A 27,262-nucleotide genomic window follows, 5' to 3' on the forward strand; every position below is an offset into this window, starting at 1 on the left:
ACCCAGCCTAAAACCCCAAACAGCAAGCAATGCAGGTGTAGAAGCACAGTGGCTAGGAAAAACTCCCTAGAAAGGCCAAAACCTAGGAAGAAACCTAGAGAGGAACCATGCTCTGAGGGGTGGCCAGTCCTCTTCTGGCTGTGCCGGGTGGAGATTATAGCACTATATGGCCAAGATGTTCAAACGTTAATAGATGACCAGCAGGGTCAAATAATAATTATCACAGTGGTTGTAGAGGGTGCAGCAGGCCAGCGCCTCCGGAGTAAATGTCAGTTGGTTTTTCATAGCCGAGCATTGAGTTCGAGACAGCAGGTGTGGTAGCGAGAGATAGTCGAAAACAGCAGGTCCGGGACAATTAATACTGTTATTGATGGGACTAACTTTTATTCAAATCCCACTCTACTAGACCTGTACCTGGCACATGTGTATGATCCAATGGCTTGAATCCACACAATGCCTCCCATTTGCAGTGATACACCAGGAAACATTTCCTGGACTGCAGGGGGTTTACGCTTTCAGGATCTTTGGCTGATGTTCCAATTCCATGTTCGAGGATGCAGTTCGGCTCTGCCCAACTTGACTCTTTGGAACTGTAATTCTGTGAATTCTGTCGTCAACATTTCTGGTCGCGCTGACACAATGATTGGCACACTGCTTGCACCAGTGTGGTATAATGTTGTGGGCTGGATGCTGGAGAGGGCCTCGGGTAGTCAGGTAACATCAGTCGCCAAAGGGGGAGATGGAGAGGAGCTCTATCGCAATGAGTCTTCCCACTATTCCTCACATCCTCCTTCTCAACCATATTGAAGGAGAAGGCCCATGGTTCCTCCACCCAGACTACCTTCTCCGATGCGTTTTGAGAAGGAGTTGAGGAGATGACATACAAGTAATTGAGGAAAGATAAATTGGGAAAGAGCCAGGGAGTGCATTGTGTGTGGAGTCCCCTTACAGGAAATGGGGAGCAGATCTGTGAGCCCAGTGCCTAGTGTAGCCTCCTTCCCTCTCTCCGTGGCCTCAGGTTTCACCCAGCATTCGAGAGGGGATGTAGCGCTTTAGCTGTCCTCTGCGGTCAGACAATTAAAAAACATGACGGCAGGCCAAAACGCATTGGTTTTAACAAGAAACAAATTGGTCAACTTCCACTGTCCTCCCAGAGTTGCTGAATTTCCTCTTCACATCAGCAGTCAGAAAGCCAGCCCTGCGTCTGAACCAGGCATTTAATTCACCCTCATCTTCCCAACTCCTGGCTGTGACAGAGAGGGGGCACGGTTAGGTGGCATCAGTCTGTGAATATTACAAGGTGGAAAGAGCTGTCTCCCTAATCTCTTGCTCCAGAACCAAATCAGCTAAGACATATGTCTCCCTAAAGCACATTACATGTTGAAAAGTGCTTATTGTATTTGTGACATTTTTCCCCTGTTTACCTTGTGAATTCATTCCAGGTCTGCAGTGAAAGTTTCTTTACAGTTTCAAATTCTTCAATTTGACTCACAAAGGTTCTCATTTGAATATTAATAATTGAGGGAAATATTGGCGCTGTAGATATGATCTTTCTTATTATAACTCACTGATTATTTAGTCTGGGTTTTTTTCAGCTTAATGAAAACTCACTCCCAAAGCAGCCTCTGTGATATTTGGTGTATTTCACTCACCATGGCAGAGCTGTGCAAAGCAGTCAAATTTGTTCAACATGTGAAATGAGTTGACAGGTTTGCAGTGGAGATAAATCACATAACATTTCCTTCCAAAATGATTTGGTGTGTGTTGTGTGTGTTTCTCTTCCAAACGGAATTGAAATGGCCCTGGTGGTGGTTTGCGTTCAGAGCCCTCCTCTAATGAAAATAAGGCTGCTTCCCAAATGGTACTGTATACCCTACATAGTGCACTACTTTTGGCCAGAGCCCTATGGTGCACTATATGGGGAATAGGGTGCCATTTGAGATGGAACCTAACTGTTGTGGGCTTAGGGGACCGCCGTTTCACCCACTCACTTCAAAGTAATTACTTCTGTTGCCCACAAAAGTTCCCTCAAAAAGTAGTTTTCTTTATTTAATTAAATTAGATGATTTAAACTGAAAATTCTTTTTTTTTTAATTAGGGCTGAAGACAGAATCTAAGGCCCAGTGGGTTTTCATTCAGAAGATTGAATAAATAAAAGAAGCCTATCTGGCGTAGCAAGCTTGTTTTGGATTTTGACTTGAAGAATGTTTGTCTTGAATTTGAATGTATTGATATCTGAGAATCTATTGCTTTCTTTTGTGAGGCCTTAGAAATGAGTTAGCAGGAGGGTGAATGAAAGGTTATGAGGCTAGCATCTGCTGTTGGGAGATTGCTGAGGCAATAACTGCCTACACATACCACACAACCCAATCACTCCTTTCAAATCACTCATTTGCTATGCTAATCTGGTATTGTCTGAAGTAGGTCTAGTTCAAAGTAAAGGACATGATTAAGTAGTATTCAGTTTTGACATTGAAACATGAAATAAATTAGTGCTAAGCAATTTGAGAACGGTCCGGTTTTGGTTCGATTATGAAAGAAATAATCACGTTTTTTGTTTCGATAATTTTTTTAAACAAAGGCATTATGTGGATTGAATGCTGTAACAACACAGAATAAAACAATTCATTAAAGTCTCATGATAGTGACTGCCCATTACTGCTTATCACTTAAACCATTTATTTTACTTTAATAAAATATTTCAGTTATGCATATTACATTTTTCTTATTTGATGACTTTATCATTTCATTCCAATTCATCATCTCATCTCCTAGAGCTGCTGCCTATGATGTCTGACAAAATCACTATTTTAGTAGTTCTTCAAGGAAATAAGGCATACTTTTTTATGCCTTTTTTTTTAATACCAACTATCAATCACTTAGATCATCCATGTTCAGGTGGAGAGATACAGTACCTCGCTAAGCCACTGCACTCTGTCCTTCTCGATCACGTGTTCCCTCTTCTCTCAGTGTCTGCCCCACACAGACAGGACAAGTAGAGGCGCAATGGATTATGGTCATTGTATGTAATTACCGTGTTTTCTACACTAAACTATGTAGAATGTTGGCTCCCTTCTGCATCGCAGAGTTGGGGCTTGATCTGATTTCTCTCTAGAGAAACTGCATATTGAGCTCACAAAAAAAGGAACTAAATGGAATTCAGATAATTCAACCGATGTGGGCCACTTAGTTGTTTAAAACTCTAAATATATTCAAATAATTGGTTAATCGCAACTGATAAGCTGTGTGTCGATTCTCTTGTAGTTTTCATAACGTCAACAGTATTTTAAAAAATTAACCACTCTGCCCTTGGAGAAATGAAAAGAAAGAGATACCACTACCTGTAAGCACTTTCTAGCACAGATTGAGTCATGTGTGCCTAGATCATCAGTCACTGTCATACCCCAGCAGTTCCACATAGGAAACCTAAGATTAAAGGAATCATAATTAGTCTTAATTTGTGACATTTCCAAGGTCTTTCAGATTGTGGAGCTATTAAGATGAATATCAATTTCCTGTCTCACTGCTGAGAAGATCCAGACCCAGAACAGGTCAGTTTTCACTGCAGAGGTTTGACAGCTGCTGTCACAAGCAGGGCTGCAGGGTTGCGTCCCAAATGGTACCCAATTCCCTTTATAGTGCACTACTTTTGACCAGATTGAATAGTGAATAGGGTGCCATTTAGGACGCATTCCAGGGCTCCTGTGGGAGAGAGGAGGGACGTGAGTGTGACTGGTTGAGGGGCCCCCTGGTGCAATTCAGAACAGGCTACAGAGGCCCTTTGGTTGGTTGTTGGGAGAATGAGAGCCCATGACTGGAGAGCAGGGCCAGTTAGAGGCATAGTGTTGCCAGGTCTGTCGGTTGGGGTCCAGGGTGTTTTCCTGTGTACGCGTGTGTAGCTGCAGGTTGTAGCATGATTATCCCTCTTTCTCTTCTCTCTTTGATCTGTGATCACTGACACAGGCTGGTGTAGGGCCTCAGTAGCTGAGAGGGACAGGTGCTGATGTTACGTGCCTTTACAGAAGGATAGGCTGGGATAAAAAGGCAGGATTTGGCAGACTTGACAAGGTCCACAAAGGAACCAAGTATTTGATTAATCTGTAGCGTGTACAGTAAGGAATGTGTTCAAAATGGCACCCTATGCCCTATACCGTGTACTACTTTTGACCAGCGCGGTCAAAAGTAGTGCACTATGTAGGGAATAGGGTGCCATTTGGGATGAAACCCAGAGGTTCCAGGGGTGGTTGTGGGCGAATGTATAACAGATGTTATGGTCATGGCTGGAGATATTTAACTCTTACAATCAACTCAAGGTTACACAACCAGGAACTGAACTTAGAAAAATACATACAGTGCATTCGGAAAGTATTCAGACCCCTTGACTTTTTCCACATTTTCTTGTTACAGCCTTATTCTAAAATGGATTAAATAGTTTTTTCTCCCTCATCAAGCTACACACAATACCCCATAATGACAAAGCAAAACAGGTTTTTATAAATTGCATATTTATAAAAAATTCTAAACTGAAGTATCACATTTACGCAGTACTTTGTTAAAGCACCTTTGGCAGTGATTACAGCCTTGAGTCTTCTTGGGTATGATGCTACAAGCTTGGCACATCTGTATTTGGGGAGTTTCTCCCATTCTTCTCTGCAGATCCTCTCAAGCTCTTTCAGGTTGGATGGGGAGCGTTGCTGCACAGCTATTTTCAGGTCTCTCCAGAGATGTTTGATCGGGGCTGGGCCACACATGGACATTCAGAGACTTGTCCCGAAGCCACTCCTGCATTGTCTTGGCCTTGTGCTTAGGGTCGTTGTCCTGTTGGAAAGTGATCCTTCGCCCCAGTTTGAGGTCCTGAGTACTCTGGAGCAGGTTTTCATCAAGGAACTCTGTACTTTTCTCTGTTCATCTTTCCCTACATCCTGACTAGTCTCCCAGTCCCTGCTGCGGAAAAACATTCCCACAGCATGATGCTGCCACCACCACCATTCTTCACCGTAGGGATGGTACCAGGTTTCTTCCAGACGTGATACTTGGCATTCAGGCCAAAGAGTTCAATCTTGGTTTCATCAGACCAGAGAATCTTGTTTCTCATGGTCTGAGAGTTTTTAGGTGCCTTTTGGCAAACTCCAAGCGGGCTGTCAAGTGCCTTTTACTAATGAGTGTCTTCCGTCTGGCCATTCTACCATAAAGGCCTGATTGGTGGAGTGTTGCAGAGATGGTTGTCCTTCTGGAAGGTTCTTCCATCTCCACAGAGGAGCTCTGTCAGAGTGAACATCTGGTACTTGGTTACCTCCCTGACCAAGGCCCTTCTCCACCGATTGCTCAGTTTGGCCGGGCGGCCAGCTCTAGGAAGTGTCTTGGTGGTTCCAAACTGTGTGCGTGCGTGTCAAAAGATGTGTGGCCAGACCTATCCTTGACATTGTTTGTATCCGGAAGTGCACCTTATTCCCTACATAGTGCACTACTTTTGACCAGAGCCCTATGGTCCCTGGGCGAAAGTTGTTCACTTTTTAGGGAATAGGGTGCCGTTTGGGATGCTGCCCCAGACCTATTGATTTGGTTTTTTTCCCTGATTAATGGATGGCTGCTGGCCCCCACCCCTTCCACCCCTGGTCTGTTAGCACAAATAATGACTAATCAATATGCACTGGAGTCCCAGTGAACATCCTTTTAACACATGATTTATACCACACAAACACATTGTAGCGCACAGAGCAGTTAGTCACTCCGCTACCAGCCAATCAATTTAGCCAATCAACTAAGGGTCCCTTAATCATATCCAGCAATTTAAGATGTTCTGTGGATTTCTATTGGTCCATTCACTATTCCATGGCTCATATCTGTGCAGATGTGACCTCAATAACACCCGATTGGGGCATATTATTCCTCTGTCCTCCCATATATGATATGTGTGCTTATTGAATATTGATAGCTCACTGGAGTCCGCTAGACTGCTAGAGACAGAGTGGTGCATTGATGTATGCTTTTTTCCACTAAATACCCATCACTCACTGTCTCTCTGTGTCTGAATGACACGGGTATTGGACACTATATGGATTCCCCATTAGTCAGATACATTAAAGGGGTGATGGGGATGATACTGTATGTCTGATCACCCTATTCCCTATATAGTGCACAACTTTTGACCAGAGCCCAATGGACCCTGGTCAAAGGCAGTGCACTATAAAGGGAGGGGTGCTCTTTGAGAGAATGGAGGGCAGAGGGGTCTCCCAGTGGCTGTATTGTGGGTCAGGCAGGGCTACTGGGGGCTACCCTGGCTTTCTCCACTCGGCTCTGGTTCCATAGGCTTATACAGGAAACCGCCATGAAAACCAAGCATTCAAAATAAATCGCCTTTCTCAGTGGGAATTGGCCAGTTTTTGCACACAGGAAATATGTGTCTATTTAACGGAACCTACTACGATGACTACTATAGTTCACATGTAATACTTTCTCTTTTTTTGCTTGCTAGAGTCGCGACCCAGTCGTTTGTTCGATATTGACGTTTTTTTATGTTCCGTTGCCATGCTCAGTGGCAACATTCTTATCCCTTGCTTGCCAGCTAGCTACGGCCAGATTTACGACCTCTGCATCCAGAATAATATCGTCAGGACACTCGACACTGTTCATTACGAGGACATCACATAGCATAACGAACACTAGGCTAGAAGCTAGCTAAATAGTTTGTTGCTAGCAACCCGCCAATATGACAACCGAATGCAAAAAATCGCTTGCTGAAAACAGCTGGTCAAACTAGAAACGTGGGAGGATTTGACACGTTTAGCTGTGGAGGGGACAGAGAGATTCACGTTCGTCACTCACCACGTTTTTAGGTCATCAGATGCTCCAGAAAATGCCTCCGCATTGATTTGTTTTTGCAAACTAGCTGTTTTTCCTCGTTGGGCTTGCGTTTACAATGTATCCGTTTTCAGTTTGTGTAGATGTTGTTTTATCTTTCTGTAACTTTGTAGCAAGTACAGTCTGCATGTGTAGGTGCATATTGTCCCGATATATTTTCCAACTGTCCTGTTATCTGGTTTTAATGTCCATTCTCGAATGCCCTTTTACTCAATCAGAAATTTGATTTGAACAATGCTGTGGTATAATCCCTATTATAAACTGGGTGGTTCGAGCTCTGAATGCTGATTGGCTGAATGCTGATCTCAGACCATATACCCCGGATTGACAAAACGTTTATTTTTGCTGCTCTAATTACGTTGGTTAACAGTTTCTAATAGCAATAAGGCACCTCAGGGGTTCGTGATATATGGCCAATATACCACAGCTAAGGTCTGTGTCCAGGCTCTCCTCGTCATGTCGTGCTTAAGAACAGCCCTTAGCCATGGTATATTGGCCATATACCCCACCCCCTCGGGCCTTATTGCTTAAATAAAAGAGAAGCTTATGCCTTTTATAATGTATTTTAGGACTTTAATACGGTATGTATTTGGTGACTACTTTTCTGTTTAATCCTTCCAAAAAGGAGTGGATTTGGGTGTGAACATCCATCAGCTTTACTAATCCTTATTAAAACCTTTATAATCCTTATTAAAACCTTTATCATGTCCCCCCTGGTTCCTTTCTTAGTGGTATTTGTGTCAATGTTGCCCTATAAGCTTAATGTCAATTAAAATAATAATACTTGTGTTGGTTTCCACCCATTGCCCTTGTGGCTTTGCATGCTGCTTGGATGTGACAACTCAGTGACACAAAGAAGGTATTGTATGAGTACTGTAGTAGTATTGTATTAGTACTGTAGTGGTATTGTATTAGTACTATAGTGGTATTGTATGATTATTGTAGTAGTGTTGTATTAGTACTGTGGTGGTATTGTGTTAGTACTGTAGTTGTATTGTATTAGTACTGTAGTAGTATATGACGAGCACATGTAGTTTCTTAGAATGACTATACCCTCCACTTCATGGAAGTAGCAATACTGCACTTGACAGTATTTGACTATTTGCTTATGTAAGTGTTCCCCTTTCCTCCATACCCTAAAGGCAAGTCAATAGTAAATGAATAAAAAGCCATTTGTGCATGCATCACCGATTTAATAAATAAAATACAAATTTAAATACAAAATAATAATGTTTATGTATTTAGAGATGGATACAAGTGCATTATTGTGAATAGAAACAAAATATCCAGGTATTCCTCAGATCAGGGGCCATATGTATCAAGCATCTCCTCCCTGTCCATATCATTGTGTTCATTATGATTTAAAAGGCAAAACTGATCCTAGATCAGCACCCCTGCTCTGAGAAACACTTATGAATACGGACTCTGAGAAATATACATCTCAGCAGTCTCCTAGGCTGCTTGAATCAGCAGCAACATAAACCAACTCAGCTTCTGTAATATTAGCTGTGTTGTTTTGCTGCTGTCTGGTTGTGGTCCAGTGTCGCTGGCAGGTGGTCCCATAGGTGCTGGAAGCTGGCAGCTCAAAAAGGTGGAGTGATGGGGGTGATCATGACAGAGAGGGCAGGGAGAAAGAGGGGATGGGGTTGTAGGTTCAAGGGTTGTGTCCCAAATGGCACCTGATTCCCTATATACTGCTCTACTTTTGACCTGAGCCCTATGGGCTACACAGGGAATAGGGTGCCATTTGGGACGGACTCTGTGGCTATGGTCCTGGACCAGGGGGCCGGGTCGGCCCCCAAGGGCCTGTGACTTATGCCTGGCCCAGTGTCAGTGTTACAGGCATACTATAGTGAGGTCACCACCTCTAGTTCCACACCAGGCCGAGCCTTCTGTCACTTCAAACGCCCTGGACTTAGGTTTCTGGGAGGATCCCAAATGGAACACTATTCCTTATATAGTTGACTACTTTTAACCAGATCAAAAGTAGTGCACTATAAAGGGAATATGGTGCCATTGTGGACGCTGACAGATGTAATGACAGTGGGTCCTTTTAAAGTGGCACACTTAAGAGCACCATGGCGGCCCCTCCTAGTAGGGGTGTTATTTATGGGACCCTGTAAGCGGTGTATGAAACAGGCCTGTGTCAGCAGCTGCCCTGAACAGCCTGCATGGATCAGTCTTACTGTTCCCCAGGCCTCCTCTCCCTCCTCCCTGTACTGACCTTTCCCCCCCTCTCCACCCCAGTCCTACCTCCACCGAACCCTCTCTCTCCTCTACCCTTGGTCTCTCCTCCCGCTCCCTCACCATTACTCTCTCCCTTTACTAACTCTCTTTCCCTCCACTGACCATCCCCACCCACCCCAGCCCTACCTTCACTGACTCCCTTTCTACCTTCCTTCCTCGACCCCCCCCCCCCCCCCCCCCACTAAGCCCCAGCCCTACTAAGGGAGTCCTGTCAGGGACTTCACATGTTGATTCTCTGTCTGGTTGTCTGCAGGGATTTGAACCGTGGAGACGGTGCGACGTGTGTCTGCCAAAAAAATAAAAAACCCGACATGATTTCCAGTCGTGCTCTTTGATGCGCTGCACTTGTCTCATCTCGTGTCTGTCTGGTGGGCTTTGAGTCCACACACACACCAGGTAGCCCTCTGAACTTTCAGACTCAAGACAGCTGTGCTAAGGCCTAGATTCAAAATGTTTTGAAGTGAGGTCAGAGAGGTGAGTGTGTGAAAAGACGAGGCTAGGGGAAGTGTTTGGTTGGCTATGGTATGAATTTATCACCTACCCTTTCAAGGCTGTTGTGTGATATCTATGGGCTATTCCATGGTAACGGAATTACGCTTTGACTCAGTGTTTCCACTTTAAAATGTATGCCAAACAAAAACCATTGATTTTAACGTTTAACAAACCATATTCACAAGGACTACTTTTAACCATTTCCACTGAACATTTTTCAAAAACTAATTTAGTGGAAAAAATGTGGAGATGCGAACTTTGGTTACAGAATTACGGTAAAATCTCCTTCTGGTTTTTATGTGACCACGTTTTCCAGAAAGTTTGTTACATATCTGCTCCAAATTAAGATTCAAACATGTCTGCAGAAAGAATGGTGTCAGCTATGACATGGTTATTGAACTATAGTAAGTGAAGTGGATTTACACCAGGTAACGGAATTACATCATGGGTCCCTGATCTGTACTATACAGAAATGCATAATTATGGATATGAATGTAATTCTCCTCTTGTTTCACGTTTGGACAGCGCAGTACAGTAGAGTACAGTACAATATACTGTGCTCTATTCTAATTTATTATACTTTTCTTTACTGTATTGCACTATACTATACTCACTGTACTATCCAAACTTGTGAAACATACATCTATGGTAGGTACAGATTTGGTCCAGTCCTGTCCATCTGTGGACATTAACATCAAGGCCAGGGTTGAATGACAGTGTAGGTCCGTGTTCAGTGGGTGAGGATGCTCATTACAGTAAATGGAAAGAGAGCGGGCTCATGGGCAGGTGTCAGTAAGAGCCGGGAGAAGTGACATTAACTGGAGGACCGAAAGGCAGATAGAGAGAGGTTGTCCAGACTCAGACTTTTTTAATATTCATGGTTTGACCACTAGACAACAAAGACAACCCACTTATCTAAGATATTTTCTCATTTCTCTCCTTCATGAGGGAGGATAAGGAAAGTTCACAGATGTAACAAGTAGTGGTAGACCTAACAATTAGTTATAGTGATTTTACTGATATCAATTTTGTTTATGAATTATTAAGTGATTAAAACTCATAAATCTGTTACCAAATTGGCAACGGATATACCTAAAAATAAAGAAAAAATCGGTAACAGAATTACTGCAACTGAATTTGGCTACAATGGGAAATCATAAGTCACAAACCACATTTGGGTCACTTGCTACTGTCCTCCCTTCCATTGGCATACCGTTATGTTCAGCTCATAACTGTTTTTGATAATGGAATTACAAGGCAATATTTAAGACCCATTTTCCATCTGTTTATCCAGAAATCAAAGCCTTTACTTATGCCTAATTTTTAAGATGGAAAATTGTTTTCTTTTTATGTATCTACGCCTTCATTTCCCAAAAATATAGACTCTTAGCTTTCCTTTCACAACCAATTTGATATGCTTCTTTGAACCTCACATGTTGGTGCTCATGGGACCTTTTTGATGGAAATGCCCCTATACCCCATAGGTTTACTGGTCAGGTTCACCTTTTCACCTACGTTTAGAGACATATTCAAATAAGATGGTACCTCGTGTTGCTTTTCTGATTATTACTATGTTAAAACCTAATGCTAATTCAAGATACATGATGTAACTTTTTGGGCAACCTGAACAAATTCCCTTAGAAATGTGAGTTGTCATTCTCATTGAAAAGAAGTATAAGAAGCGGTAGATCTGCTCTATGTGTGCAATTTCTGTGCTTCCTGTTCTTAAGTAAAATGTTGTGTCTCTTACGTTGTGTTTTGTACACCAGCTTCAAACAACTGAAAATACAATATTATAGAAAATATATTTCAAAGCGGTTTAGATGGTGCAAGGATTCTCTTGTTTTACTTGTTTTGTCACATAAACTGAAATTAGGCAAACTATTTTAATTTTAGCAAGCAGGAAATTGCGGCGCGATTTCTCCATATAGCACTTTTAAATACATTTCTAGAAATACTATATACTGCTCTTATAGTAGGACATCCATGTCTGCTGAACAAGTATAGAATACTGTAGTATACATGGTGAGCTTACTCTATCTTTCTGCAGCACACCTACACAGGTGAAAAGGCAGTCAACCCCAGAATGAACAGCATTACAAACTACATGTAAGAACATCATTGGGTTGGAAGAACCAAGGCCCATCTCTCAACACACATGGTAGCACAGAGAGTAGAGCATTCTATCTGAGGGCAGTCCTAGCAGGTCAGTACAATGAAAGAATTAGAATGGCAGCATTGACTTTAAAGACAGGAAGGAGTTTAGTGGGGAGGCAGAGGAGAGGAAACTGCTCTGCCCCACAGATGGGGTGGATATTTTGATGGCCTCCTTTGAAATATTTGTCTTGAGAAACTAAGGCAGGAAAGTGTTTGCGCTGCATCCTGGGAAAACGGATTAAGCCTGGTTCACTCCTCAGCACATGGTCTGGTTCCCATGGTGCTCCTGGATTGAAGCTCTCTGCTCTGGTGGGAGATACAGGGTCTACGTCCCAAATGGCACCCTATTCCCGATATAGTGCACTTCTTTGGGCCTTGGTCAAAAGTAGTGCAATATATAGGGAAGAGAGCACCATCTGGGACTGATCCTGGGTTTAGCTACAACATCTGCTCTCCTGTTTGCTGTCTGTTTAAATATGAGTAGATGAGTGTGGTCCATATGCGTTGTGTTTTATCCAATACAAACAGTCCCTCAGTGATCTCTAAGCTTCAGAAATAATTATATCAAAGTCATTTGTAGTCCCTGGACCTTAAATGAATATAAGATTAGTTCACTTAATTGATTTACTACATGTGTTTTGGTGCCTTCATGTGAACATTTTCTTGGATGCGTCCCAAATGGCACCTTATTTATTTTATAGTGCACTACTATTGACCAGAGCCCTATGGGGCCTTGTCAAAAGTAGTGGACTATAAAAGAAATAGGGTGCCATTTGGGATGCAGACCTTCAGAGAGAGCCAGTTGCCTCATTTCCCCTTGGAGTTCCCTAAACAGGATGTTTCATTGAAGATTGTCCCCTTTCTGCTTGTTTCCTCTCACAAATCCCATTTAATTCATTTCTGTTTTTGTTTAATTTTTTGTTCATAAATGTGCGTTGGATTTGTGTGAACGGGCGGTATTAGGCCTACCCTGAACGCTCTCATGGTTTGCGTTTTCAAATAGCACCCTCTTCCCTATATAGTGCTCATAGGGCTCTGGTAAAAGCAGTGCACTATATAGGGAATTGGGTGCCTTTTGGGTCAAAATCATGGTGTGCTCCCGTGCAATGCCCTCATAAAACGGTGACACCCCAGTCAGAATGTGTATCTTCTTAAGTGTTAGGAGAGTGAGTCAATGTTTCTAAACTACAGATGGGAACCTACACCAGGGTGAATTGAATACAGACGTTGTTTTTGTTCTTGCGTGTAGCTATAGATAAGCCATCTAAAACAGCAGGCACAGCTTGGCTTTACTCAACTGTGGTTGCGTCTCAAATGGCTCTTTATTACCTATATAGTGCACTACTTTTGACCAGAGCCCAATAGGCCCTGGTCAAAATTAGTGCACTATGTAGGGAATAGGGTGCTGTTTGGGATGCAAACGGACACTGAACTGTTTCTGTGGCATATTGGACACACGTTAACATAGTTATCATACAGCATCAAAAGGTGTTACTTTTCCAAAACATTACTGCAGTCCCAAGAACAAAGACTTGTCTACTTTTCTTCCTCCATTTTCTCCCCAGTGAGAAGTCCTAGGGCATTCCATACGTAGTGCACTACTTTTGACCAATGCCCTATCTTTTGACGTGACCATATAGTTTCGGACGCAGTCCTGAACTGAGAGAAACGGCCCTGTCTGCCTCGGGATCATAATGGACAAATGATGAAACATTTCTTTGCAATATATTTGTCATTTTTTACTAAAGTTGAAGTCGGAAGTTTACATACACTTAGGTTAGAGTCATTAAAACTAATTTTTCAACAACACAAATTTGTTAACAAACTATAGTTTTGGCAATTCGGGTAGGACATCTACTTCGTCCATAACACAAGTCATTTTTCCAACAATTGTTTACAGACAGATTATTTCACTTATAATTCACTGTATCACAATTCCAGTGGGTCAGAAGTTTGCATACACTAAGTTGACTGTGCCTTTAAACAGCTTGGAAAATTCCAGAAAATTATGTCATGGCTTTAGAAGCTTCTGATAGGCTAATTGACATAATTTGAGTCAATTGGAGGTGTACCTGTGGATGTATTTCAAGGCCTACCTTCAAACTCAGTGCTTCTTTGCTTGACATCATGGGAAAATCTAAATAAATCAGCCAAGACCTCAGAAAAAATTGTAGACCTCCACAAGTCTGGTTCTTCCTTGGGAGAAGTTTCCAAACGCCTGAAGGTACCACGTTCATCTGTACAAACAATAGTACGCAAGTATAAACACCATGGGACCACGCAGCCATCATACCGCTCAGGAAGGAGACGCGTTCTGTCTCCTAGAGATTAACATACGCGGTGCGAAAAGTGCATATCAATCCCAGAACAACAGCAAAGGACCTTGTGAAGATGATGGAGGAAACGGGTACAAAAGTATCTATATCCACAGTAAAACGAGTCCAATATCAACATAACCTGAAAGGCCGCACAGCAAGGAAGAAGCCACTGCTCCAAAACCGCCATAAAAAAGCCAGACTACGGTTTGCAACTGCTCATGGGGAAAAATATCATACTTTTTGGAGAAATGTCCTCTGGTCTGATGAAACAAAAATAGAACTGTTTGGCCATAATGACCATTGTTATGTTTGGAGCAAAAAGGGGGAGGCTTTCAAGCCGAAGAACACCATCCCAACCGCAAAGCAAGGGGGTAGCAGTATCATGTTGTGGGGGTGCTTTGCTGTAGGAGGGACTGGTGCACTTCACAAAATAGATGGCATCATGAGGAAAGAAAATGATGTGAATATATTGAAGCAACATCTCAAGACATCAGTCAGGAAGTTAAAGCATGGTCGCAAATGGTCTTCCAATTGGACAATGACCCCAAGCATACATCCAAAGTTGTGGAAAAATGGCTTAAGGACAAGAAAGTCAAGGTATTGGAGTGGCCATCACAAAGCCCTGACCTCAATCCCATTGAAAATGTGTGGGCAGAACTGAAAAAGCGTGTGCGAGCAAGGAGGCCTACAAACCTGACTCAGTTACACCAGCTCTGTCAGGAGGAATGTGCCAAGATTCACCCAACTTATTGTGGGAAGCTTGTGGAAGGCTTCCCGAAACATTTGACCCAAGTTAAACAATTGAAAGGCAATGCTACCAAATACTAATTTGGTGCATGTAAGAAATGAAAGCTGAAATAAATCTTTCTCTCTGCTATTGTTCTGACATTTCACATTCTTAAAATAAAGTGGTGATCCTAACTGACCTAAGGTAGGGAATTATTACTAGGATAAAATGTCAGGAATTGTGAAAAACTGAGTTTAAATGTATTTGGCTAAGGTGTATGTAAACTTCCGACTTCAACTGTAATTAACAATCATCAGCAAAATATGACAATCAGATAATGCCCCTTAATGTCCTATAATTTGACTAAATCATTATATATCAGATGCTAGCTAGGCTTTCTCAGACTCTGCTGACATTAAAGAGATACTTCAGAATTTTGCCAATGAAGCCCGTTGTCTACTTCCCCAGAGTCAGATTAACTCTTGGGATACGTTTTTTATGTCTGCGTGCAGAGACATGCTAAAGTCCTGAAGTATTCCTTTAACGTCTCTGAAATGGGGAACTATTACCCTGAAAGTGCCATCAGTCACTCCCTATTTTTTGGGGGGACTGAGAAACGGAAAAGCCATAGTGTTCAGAGCGCTGATGATCCAGCCTGGAAATTGGACAGCTTCAATTTGATTTCCTCCCTCTGCCACCATCGCCCGCCGCGTGCTGAAGTTATCAGTGTGCATTAGAATTACACTATCAGTCAGGCCTTCCCCCATTCCATTCCAGAATTCACATTAGAGTTCTATTTATCCTTTATCCTCGCTCTTGATATTTCCTTTGGCTTCGGTCGCCTTATAGCCCAGACATATGGGCCTCTCATCTGTTGCTGCTTTGGAAAGGATCATCTCTTTCATTGCATAGTATTGATGACTGGAATCCGCTTTTCATTTATGTTAATAATATCGCCCTTCTTCAGAGTATATCCAGATAAGCTTCAGCTAAAAGCCCAGATCATGATATGTGAAATGGCTAACGTAGGCTTCATACTGTGGCCCCCTTTCACTGTCAGACTGTGCTGCTTGGAGTGTCCACGGGGGAGTGTCCACTTAGGTTGTCCACAGAATGTCCATCTGAACATCTCTCTAGATTGACTTCCCCATTGAATCATTGAGTCATATATGCATTCCATGATCCAGTAGAAGAAACATACGTACATGCCCCTCCACCCATAGTCATACTCATTGTCTTTGTAAACAGCTCTCCAAACAGACCAGCCACCTTTGTGCTCCCGTCTGTCTCTCAATCAGCACTAGAATGGTCACCATTACATTATGCATGGAGAGGGCTCGTGAAAGTGTCCCAAATGGCACCCTGTTCCCTATATAGTGCACTACTCTAGACCAGGGCCCTATAGAGTGGCGTACCCTTTCTCACAACCCTTCTTATTCTCTTGACATTCTCCACTGCAGTATCGGTTTAAGACAGCACGTCCTTAACGAAACATATCATCCCTAAGCCTTGCAGGCGAGGTAGGGTCACTATGGACTTACTAACGCAAGGCAATTCAACAATGCTATGAACATTTATATCTTAATTCATCAGTATTTTGTCCTGAAAGCAAAAAAGTATCTAAATGGATTTGCAGTATCTGATTTACTGAAAACAGACCTCTGTTTGCATGGAAATGAAGGAAGGTGTACAGTCGGTAGAACAGGGGAATGTTCTGTTAGAACAGGGGAATATTCCATTGGGACTCAATGTGTGGTTTGATGGCTATTTTACCGCATCAGAGAATAATCCTTAAATGTGAATTTCTAATAAAATCATCGACTTGATTCTTAATTAAAATTCAACCATTTTAATTAAACATTTAATTAAACAGATTAATTCTCTGGGATTTATCCCCAGAGATGTGACTGTTTTGCTAACTACAATATGACTATAGAACAAACATTTGCTGATGTACTGTACTTCCTGATGTACGCAGCTGATGAGGAAACCAGTATAGGTCCAAAGCCAGCGGCAGCTGTAGCAGTTGGTTGAGTCATGTTATCAGATGGAGGGAAGCGGGCATTACATCCTCTCACAAAGGAAAATTAGGCGAGATGCAAAATCTGATAATCCAGTTGTATTGATCGAGCGCTCCTCAAAACATCCACTGAGAGACTCACTGACTGATGGCCTTAGTAGGGAGCGTGACTAACATACTGACTATCTGCTACTGGGACCCAGCTGAGAGTAGTTTAAATCCTTTGAGTCCTCACGAAGACTGCTGTTTAGACCTGCCGATACTCTATGTAGATTAGATACTCCGTACGCCTCTGTCTATATTCTGCACGATGTCGCTAAAAAGTAAGGATTTTTTTTACTCGTTATGTCAGTTTACTTCCTGGTATAAAAGATCATCTCGGGATTATCTGGGATAATTACGGTGATGAAGTTGCATTGAGTCTTCATTTGCAGTAGAGACTGATCAATACCAAAGTCATCACACACAGGCCTAGACTAGTTATTCAATCAAATGCAGTACATTTGAGGTAGAAACCCAGGTCATAATGTGTTTGGTCTAGTTTGTTCTCCACTGAGAGGAAGATAGACAGCTAAACCGAGTATTTTGAAATATCTACTTGCTCAGTGGGCCAGAGGACCCAAGGCTAATGGATTCAGCTAGTGTCCATGACCCAGGCCAAATTAGACTCTGTATGCACGTTCCAAACGTTCTCAGACGCGACTCAAAACATACCCTCTCCTCAAAGGGCAGTGCCTCTGGCCCAGAGTCAACACACACTGCCACCTGTCTTTATCTGTGTACATCAGAATAAAATACGGAGAGAGCATACTCACACTGATAAAATACCCTGTGCGTTCCAAATGGCACCCTATTCCTTTTATAGGGTCCATAGGGCTGTGGTAATAAGTATTACTCTATGTAGGGTGCCATTTTGGACACTGGCTCTGCCTCTCCTGGCCAAACACTGGCACAGCTACCACCCAGCTCCACGGAAGCTCCTTGAAAGATTCAAGGCAGGACACATTTCAGCCCAACATAAATCAAGAAGTCATAATTTGAATGTGATTAATTATTTGCTACTTTTAGAATGCTATGTTTATATTCAACCATATTCAATTAGGATGACAAAATGTCACCTTTTTGTGTTTTATCATCACGGCCATTAAGTGCAAAGGACCCGTTTCATTTAGTTATGAAATGGCAAAACAAAGCCATGGCTATACAACACAACAATTAACCAAAACACATGTACATTTCCAACAGTCGCCATCCGCAGCCAAGCTTCCATTGCTCCAATAGCACTAGGTTACAGTAATAGCCATCCCATTGGCTGCAACCACGTGTAACCTCCTCGACTGTAAACATTGGAATCCACAGAAATAATGGGATAGATTTAAGTGGCATTTCAGTTTTACAACATATCAATATATTTCCAGAGCAACTGCTGTCAATGTCTGAGACTGAATTACAATATGTGCCTGATATTTACTCGCACTAAATTGTACTGCCATGGAGAGAGATGGTGAAGTGGGTTTTCCATTTCAGGCTTATGGCGCCGCCAGGAGCAATAATGTGTGTAACATGGTAAAGGTCGCTTTTAATTTCTGGCCAATGTCATGCTTTACAAACCAACCTATCAATGGTGTGCTAGGTTACAACAAGCAAATACATGGAACTGCTTGTCCTCCATTGGTAACATTGTCTCTCCTTTTACCAGGAAGGGAGCGTTCTAAGCATGCCTTGCTATCTATGTCTCATCAGTGCTGTATCTCAGATCCCTGCTGTACCCTACAGACAGTGCATCTCATGCATGTTTCATTGTACTATATAACGTCTACTGTTTCGCCAAAGCAGACAATAGTGTAATAGTGTAATAGTGTAATATCTAGGCCTCCAAAATCTATGAACAGTAGCCTTCAGGCCCTAGGAATCTGTTACACATCACTAGATAAATACACTGGAAAGCACAGGCAACAATAGAGGTGCAAAATGAGCATGTGAATGCAGTATTAACACTGCTCAACCCCTACTGTGCACCATCACAGTCATAGAGCTCTGCCATAATGGCCTGCTGTCAAGGCCATGATCGACTGGTGAGATGTCGTGTGTGATGGATGGCGGTTGGATGGTGGTGGTGGGGGTGGGGGGGTGGGGGGGGGTCGTAACAGAGAGATAAAGCCTGCGTCCCAACTGGCACCCAATTCTCTTCATAGTTCACTACTTTCGTCCAGGGCCCAAAGTAGTGTAGGATATAGGGAAGCGGGTGACATTTGTGACGCTGCCAAAAGTAAGGGGCTGGGTGGAACATGGCTGAACGCATCGCCCACACTCCACTGTCTCTCTAGGCCTAGGGTTCATGGGAGCCCCCATCCATCAACTCATATCAGTCAACCAGTTAATGGACCAATCACGCCTGTCAGAAAGGCACTTACTGTAATATATATATACCGCCCCCTAATATGATTATGATCCCACCAATCATAACTAATAATAAACTAGTCCTTAATCTCTCTAAAAAATAAGAGCATTCTATTTGGTACAAATCATTCCGTAAATTCTAGACCTCTGCTGAGTCTGGTAATGAATGTGGCTGTTGAACAAGTTGAGGAGACTAAATGACTTGGTGTTACCTTGGATTGTAAACAGTCATGGTCAAAACAGTTTGATTTAGTGGTTGCGAAGTTGGGAAGAGGTCTGTCCTTGATAAAGAAATACTCATCTTTTTTGACACCACACTCAACAAAGCGAGTCCTGCAGGCTCTAGTTCTGTCTTATCTTGATTATTGCCCAGTCACGTGGTCAGGTGCTGCAAAGAAGGACCAATAAAAACTGCAGCTGGCCCAGAACAGAGCAGCATCTTGCTCTTCAATGTAATCAGAGGGCTTATATCAATACTATACATGCCAGTCTCTCTTGGCTAAAAGTAGAGAGACTGACTGCATCACTTCTTGTTTTTGTAAGAAACATTCATATGTTGAAAATTCCAAATTATTTTCATTGTTACGCAGCACTGATACACACACTTACCCCACCAGACATGCCATCAGGGGTCTTTTCACAGTCCCCAAATCCAGAACAAATTCAAGAAAACTTCACTATTATGGAACTTCCTTGCATCAAAGATTGCTAAAATGAACAGCAAACCTGCTTTCAAAAAACAGATAAAGCAGCACCTCACGGCACAATACCTCTCCCCTATTGGACCTAGATATTGTTTGTATGTACTGATATATAGGCTATATGTGAAATTTAAAATGTATGTTGTTAAAATGTATGTAGTTCTGTATTTTTTCATGTTTTGTGTGGACACCAGGAAGAGTAGCTACTGCTATTGCAACAGCTAATGGGGATCTGAATAAAATACCAAAAATGCAGCAATGGATGCCTGATAAGGATTTTAGTTCACCATGTTTTTCCCCTTCTTGTGGTGGTGCTCTAACATGTCATAGAGGGCCAAAATGCACACACGGGTTCTATCGAGCTAGTCTGCCAAAGGCTGTGTTTTACACAGGTACCCCAAATCTGATCTTTTGCCACTAATTGGTGTTTTGACCAATCAGATCAGATTTGTTGCAAATAATTGGGGAAAGTATCAGAATTGGGCTGCCTGTGTGAACGCATCAAAAGAGATGTGTTCTCTTCCTCTCAGTTTAAGAAGGAAGGTCCCTATTGCGTTCCCCCTAAACCAAGGGCACACCACTCGCCACAAGGGTCTTCATCATAACAATGTCCGTCTCCATCCTAAGGATCCCATAATCATATGTGACTTCTGTTGTCTGCTTTTATTTGTATTTCTATTTTATTTAACCAGGGAAGCTACATTTAGTTTGAAGATTTATTTCAAGTGAGCCTTGGCCAAGAAAATAGCATACATTAATTTACACGCACAACACAGACAAAAATGTGAGTTCATTTGTCAAGTAAGAACAGTGCATAGAGGCCTCCCGGGTGGCGCAGTGGTCGGGTTAGCGACCGGGAGGTCCGTGGGGCGACGCACAATTGGCCTAGCGTCGTCCGGGTTAGGGAGGGTTTGGCCGGTAGGGATATCCTTGTCTCATCGCGCACCAGCGACTCATGTGGCGGGCTTTGCGCAGTGCGCGCTAACCAAGTTAGCCAGGTGCACGGTGTTTCCTCTGACACATTGGTGCGGCTGGCTTCCGGGTTGGAGACGTGCTGTATTAAGAAGCAGTGCGGCTTGGTTGGGTTGTGTTTCGGAGGACGCATGGCTTTCGACCTTCGTCTCTCCCAAGCCGTACGGGAGTTGTAGCGATGAGACAAGATAGTAATTACTAACAATTGGATACCATGAAATTGGGGAGAAAAGGAGGTAAAAAAAACATTTTTTTATAAAAGAACGGTGCACAGAAAGAGCTGACTGCTGGTGGTGAGATTGACAGAACAGCAGCTGGCTTTTACAGCCTGGGATTGAACAGGGATGATCTGCTCATCCAGAGTTGGATTCGTAAAGCCTCAGTTGCTCCCAGTGGTACTCTTTCCGTCCCTCTGGAGTCCAGTAAGAACCATGGTCTCCAACTCACCCCATATTAATATGATCAGGATGGGTGTTTTCCATTGCTGTCGTGTACCATTTCTATCTGTGAGATGCTCCCGTTGTGTCCTGAGGCTGGGAAGGAAGAGGAGCTCTGAAAGAGGCCATTCAGATTTAATCCAGGGGATTAGCAGCCTTTGGATCAGCTGCTACTGTCATTTACTGTACTTTACATTCTACTGTAGGGGCTCCCCTATAGACAGCCTTTGATTTTGACCTCCTTGGGGAGGGAGAATTAATAGGGACTGCGATGTAACAGTAGCCTGGTTTCATGATCTGTTTGTACTGTCTTGCCAACTTCCTATGGTCATTATCTGTTTGTGTTGCATAGCCACCCAAGACAACACCAACAAATCTGCGACCAGGCTAATGTGACGGCTCCTTTTGACCAAAACTCAAAGAGTTGAGTTTTGGTCAATGGCTCAAAGTTTGACCCGTCACTTTTCTCTGTACCACCCAAACCAGAGTTTCAGGTTTTAGATTTATGGCTGCGAACATCTGCTGTCCATTTTGAGTGGAAATAATGAGAGTCCTGTACGTCTTCACGTTCACCCAGAGCCACACAGACGTGAGTCAGCACCTGGGGGACAGCTCCACCGACTCCTCCCGGTCAAGGCCGGACTGGTGTGACTCTCTGGGCCGCCAATCAGGTTTTTGAAGTTGTTTTGTTTGGCTGTAGGCATTATTTTGTTCTGCTGAAGTCGTAGCCTCTTACTGTCCTAGTCCTGACCAAACTTAATGGGCACATCCTATCATAACATGAAATAAATAGCTTGCCAGTCACCTGCCAGGCCAAGGCTGAGTCCCAAATGGCTCGCTATGTAGTGCACTACTTTTGACCAGGGCCCATGGCTTTTACAGCCTGGGATTAAACGCAAAGAATAGGGTGCCGTTTGGGATGCGGCCCAAGTCTGTTGTTATTGAGCCCCAGAGGCCAAAGTCTGTAAACGCTGACCTTTCAGGCCAGACACAGCAGCAGATATTGAGTGAGCTTGTCCATAGGATGAAACTCTAATGTTAAATCTCCCTCACCTCACTGCAGGAGATTTCCTTAACTCTCTTTTGTTACTTTCTATGGTTGATTTAGTTTTCTGTCAGTGAAGGAAAGCCTTTTAAAAATCCTGTGTTCCTTAATAATTTAAATCCCTTTTTAAAGGCTTATTGGGTGATACCGAGGGGTACATTGAAACATCCAAACATTTCTGTTCCATTTCATAGTGTTATGATGTAGACGAGTACACACACACACACACACACACACACACTGAGACACACACACTTTTTCCAATTCAATATTAGCCAGCCCCAGTATTATGAAAAATGACAGTGCTTCAAAACTATAATTCTAAGCAATAACTGTTTAAAAAAAAAATATATATATATATATATATCCTATGGTGCTCCCAAATTGCATCCTATTCCCTACTTAGTGTACTATGTTTGACCAGAGACTAATGGGCCCTGGTCATAGGTAGTGCACTACATAGGGAATAGCCCAGTGCTCTGAGTCATCTGTTCACAGGTTGCATGGCAGGCTAATATCTAATAAAGGCATTCTGTTGTCCTGAACGCTGATGGTGCTGTGACCTATAGGCAGGGTCACACATGGTGCCCCGGGGTCATATGTGTTCAAAGGGGATATGGCTGAGTTTAATATCACAGTGATTTGACAGATCACACATGGGAGTTTCATACCCTAAACAGGCTTAATGGATATGTTCTATGGTTATGGAACCAATGTTTGTCAGTAATGATTTAGGTATTGATCCAATGCTTTTTTTTGGTAATGATTGAGATAACGTATGAGGTTATTTCATAGATCCCCAAACAGCCTTCAATGTGTCTGTCTGTTTCAGTTGTCTGGTTTTTGGAAGCAATGCTTTGTTGTTAATGATTGGGATGTTGTAAGGTTATTTTATAGGACCTCCTGAGACAGGAGAGTTTTAAGAGCTGGCCTTTTTGGGGGCTTTTAAAGAGATCATGAAAGGATGTCCAGGAAAGTTACTGGCTGTGTTTGAAAGTTGAAAAGTCAACTTCTGATCTCTCTCCTGCTGATGCTCTCTAGTCACCTGACAGGGCTGTTCAGAGTGGTAGTCTAACAGAGATTATGTCAGGTTTGAATTAGCTTCACTCCAGGGGACCACAGATGACCTCCACGTACATAGCTGGGCGTCCTATCTCTCTCCCCTCTGTCTCTCTCTCCGGCTCTCTTATTGTCATGCTAAAGAGGGCCAGTCTCACTGTAATTGACCCTAATTAACATAAACACATTTAGCATCTCCAGGCCTCCGCTCATACGAGCCGCTGATGTGCCTTTGGAACATCTACATTTAAAAAGTCTAATAAATCAATTTAATATTCACCATCACAATATATCCAGTATTTATTTTAGGTAGGTCTAAAGAAACATAATAAAGAAAATGTATATCAGAAGGACAGAATATGAGTTTGCCTACTGGATGTTATCAAGGCTATGCTGCATGCTGTAGTCTTGTTCATTTAGCAGACGCGTTATGCTTATAAGTCCTATGCCGTTATTTTATATTATATGATTTTATAGTTAGATGAATATAATTGAACTTAGCTGAATAAAATAGATAGGATATTTTTCCCATTCCGGGGCGCACAACCCCCACCTTTGGACGTCGGGCCATCATACCACCCTCATGGAGTCTGGTTCTGACCGTTTGAGCAGACACATGCACATTTGTGGCCTGCTGGAGGTCATTTTGCAGGGCTCTGGCAGTGCACCTTGCACAAAGGCGGAGGTAGCGGTCCTGCTGCTGGGTTGTTGCCCTCCTACGGCCTCCTCCACGTCTCCTGATGTACTGGCCTGTCTCCTGGTAGCGCCTCCATGCTCTGGACACTACGCTGACAGACACAGCAAACCTTTTTGCCACAGCTCGCATTGATGTGCCATCCTGGATGAACTGCACTACCTGAGCCACTTGTGTGGGTTGTAGACTCCGTCTCATGCTACCACTAGAGTGAGAGCACCGCCAGCATTCAAAAGTGACCAAAACATCAGCCAGGAAGCATAGGAACTGAGAAGTGGTCTGTGGTCACCACCTGCAGAACCATTCGTTTATTGGGGGTGTCTTGCTAATTGCCTATAATTTCCACCTTTTGTCTATTCCATTTGCACAACAGCATGTTAAATTTATTGTCAATCAGTGTTGCTTCCTAAGTGGACAGTTTGATTTCACAGAAGTGTGATTGACTTGGAGTTACATTATGTTGTTTAAGTGTTCCCATTCTTTTTTTGAGCAGTGTATATACGTATGGGTGTTTGGTTCCTGACTACCAGGCCATTAGGACCTGATGGAGGAACAATAGAGCCCTGACTACCAGGCCATTAGGACCTGATGGAGGGACAATAGAGCCCTGACTACCAGGCCATTAGGACCTGATGGAGGGACAATAGCGCCCTGACTACCAAGCCATTAGGACCTGATGGAGGGAGAATAGAGCCCTGACTACCAGGCCATTAGGACCTGATGGAGGAACAATAGAGCCCTGACTACCAAGCCATTAGAACCTGATGGAGGGACGATAGCCCCCTGACTACCAAGCCATTAGGACCTGATGGAGGGACAATAGAGCCCTGAGTACCAGGCCATTAGGACCTGATGGTGGGACAATAGCGTCCTGAGTACCAGGCCATTAGGACCTGATGGAGGGACAATAGAGCCCAGAGTACCAGGTCATGAGGACATGATGGTAGTTAGCAAGTTGGGTACTACCTAAGCATGTCCAGAGTGCATAAGAGGAGATTACCGTGACTCACATGGAATTTTATTGTCATCCTGACTGCCGGTGTGGCGGAAATACAGTCACCGCAACAGCCCTAATCTTCATCACTGCTTCTGGGACAAGGGCTGTCCTACTGTATAATGCAGAGACTTAATATATGCCATTTAGCAGACACTTTTATCCAAAGCGACTTAATCATGCATGCATACATTTTACGTATGGGTGGTCCCAGGAATCGAACCCACTATCCTGGCATGGCAAGTGCCATGCTCTACCAACTGAGCTACAGAGGACCTCTTTCTCTCTGGCCAAGGTCAGTTCAATAAGTAAGCAGACAAGCCAGGTGATGTGTTTTAATGGGCCGTGGTTGTTTATGAGTGTGCTTAGAGACAATGGACGGAAGTTGGTGAGTGATGTGTGGCCTGAGGATGTAGCTTGACTATCGACTGTTCACACTACTTTGCTTTGTTCTTGGTTGTGTCCCAAATTCTCCCTATTCTCTTGACAGTTCATAGGGCTCTGGTCAAAAGTAGTGCACTATATAAGGGATATGGTGCCATTAGGGACACCATACTCCATGGTTATGAATAATACATTAGTATACATTAGTTTGATTCATGTTTGAGGCTTTACTGCTGGGTTTACCAAACTCTGTCCTTGGGACCCTAAGGGGTGAACATTTTGGTTTTTGGCCCTAGCAATACACTGCTGATTCAAATAATCAACTAATCATCAAGCTTTGATTTGAATCAGCTGTGTAGTGTTAGAGCACAAGCCTAAACGTGCACCACTTTGGGGTCCTGTGGACCGAGTTTGGGAAACGCTGCTCTACTGTGTATTACAGTCCAGTTTCTGGACCATTTCCCACCTATGCTGATAGAAACAGTCCCAAATGGTACACTGTTCCCTAATGTAATGCACTGTAGGCTCTGATCAAAAGTAGTGTACCATATAGGAAATGTTGTGCCATTTTGAGACAGACTTGTTCCAAATGGGTCACCACCATGCTCATGTAGTATTTCCTCTCTCACTCTCAACCCCTTGCAGCAACAGACTAGCGCCTAGCAACCACGACCGGATACAGCGGCTGAGGCACGAGTTCCAGCAGGCCAGGGGGGACGACGACCCAGACGACCGGAGACGCACCTACAGCTTCGAGCAGCCCTGGGTGAGTGTCTGAGACCGGGCTGAGAACCAGGTCGGTCCTGCCTGGCTCTCCATGGACCTCCTCCAAGGACCCCCTCACTAACCACCACCAACCTCCACCACTGCCAGCCTAGGAGGGCTGCTAATACCCTGGCTGGCTGGCTGGCTGGCTACATCATGGAGCCTCCTACTACCACTAACCTCACAACCACCGGGCCAGCCCTGAGTATGGACTGTCCAGTATGACACTGACTGAACAACCTCAGCCTGTGGAGCTTCTTCTCATTAACTCCTCTGAGTCTCCCACCTAACCCAGGCTCTTCTCTAATAGGGTTGTTCCATATGATTTCAACGACCGTAACAGGTTTGGCGACTTCATCTTAAATCAGCCATAAATACACTTGTGACACGGGGAATGGAAGCTTGTTGTGTCCAACAGGGAGGGAACATGTAATTCTAGCTTCACAATTTTTGTATTTTTAAAACATTTCTAGCCTGTCTATTTATCTATTGGTTAAAGGGTGTTGTGCTCAATCCGCTCAGTTTTCTACCACAATACACCAGGAAAGGAGTAGGACCGGCTCACCTGCTTTTACACTATGATTTGGCTATTAGTTCAAAGTCTTTTTTTCTTTTCTTTACCATATTAAAACGAGAGTTCAGTTCATGTAACAGGGTTGACCTTAAAAGAATCACTAATAACATAAAATAAATAATCATATTAAGAAATGACTTTGTCACAGCAACTAAATAACTAGGGCTTTAGAATAATGGTGAAAACGTGTAGAACTGTTGGTGTTAAGTGGAGAAATGTTGGGGTAAAATGGGTAAAAATCTTCTTAGAAGTCAGAGGGTGTATGGAGGGACGTGTCAAAATGCTGAATTTTGGCCCTTTAGTGTTTATTAATATTAAAATTCTTATGTATTTAATTATCCATGTGGTATATATTAAAGAGCACTTCATTTAATATAACAGGCTTTTAAAATACAATATTGGCGCACAAATTCTA

At 43.1% G+C, this 27,262-nt stretch overlaps 1 protein-coding gene across 4 annotated transcripts in view; it reads left to right on the plus strand.

Annotated features, from left to right (window-relative positions):
• The window catches only part of LOC129814175 (partitioning defective 3 homolog), a gene marked incomplete at its 5' end in the record, with an annotated part of 196,098 nt that overhangs the window by 150,961 nt on the left and 17,875 nt on the right, over nt 1-27,262 (plus strand). For all 4 annotated transcript variants that reach the window (XM_055867063.1, XM_055867065.1, XM_055867064.1 and 1 more), the window contains 1 exon segment: nt 26,154-26,274. In XM_055867063.1, the coding sequence (XP_055723038.1) occupies nt 26,154-26,274 (121 nt within the window).

The sequence above is a fragment of the Salvelinus fontinalis genome, chromosome 17 (assembly GCF_029448725.1).
Source record: "Salvelinus fontinalis isolate EN_2023a chromosome 17, ASM2944872v1, whole genome shotgun sequence".
NCBI classification, from domain to species: Eukaryota; Metazoa; Chordata; class Actinopteri; order Salmoniformes; family Salmonidae; genus Salvelinus; species Salvelinus fontinalis.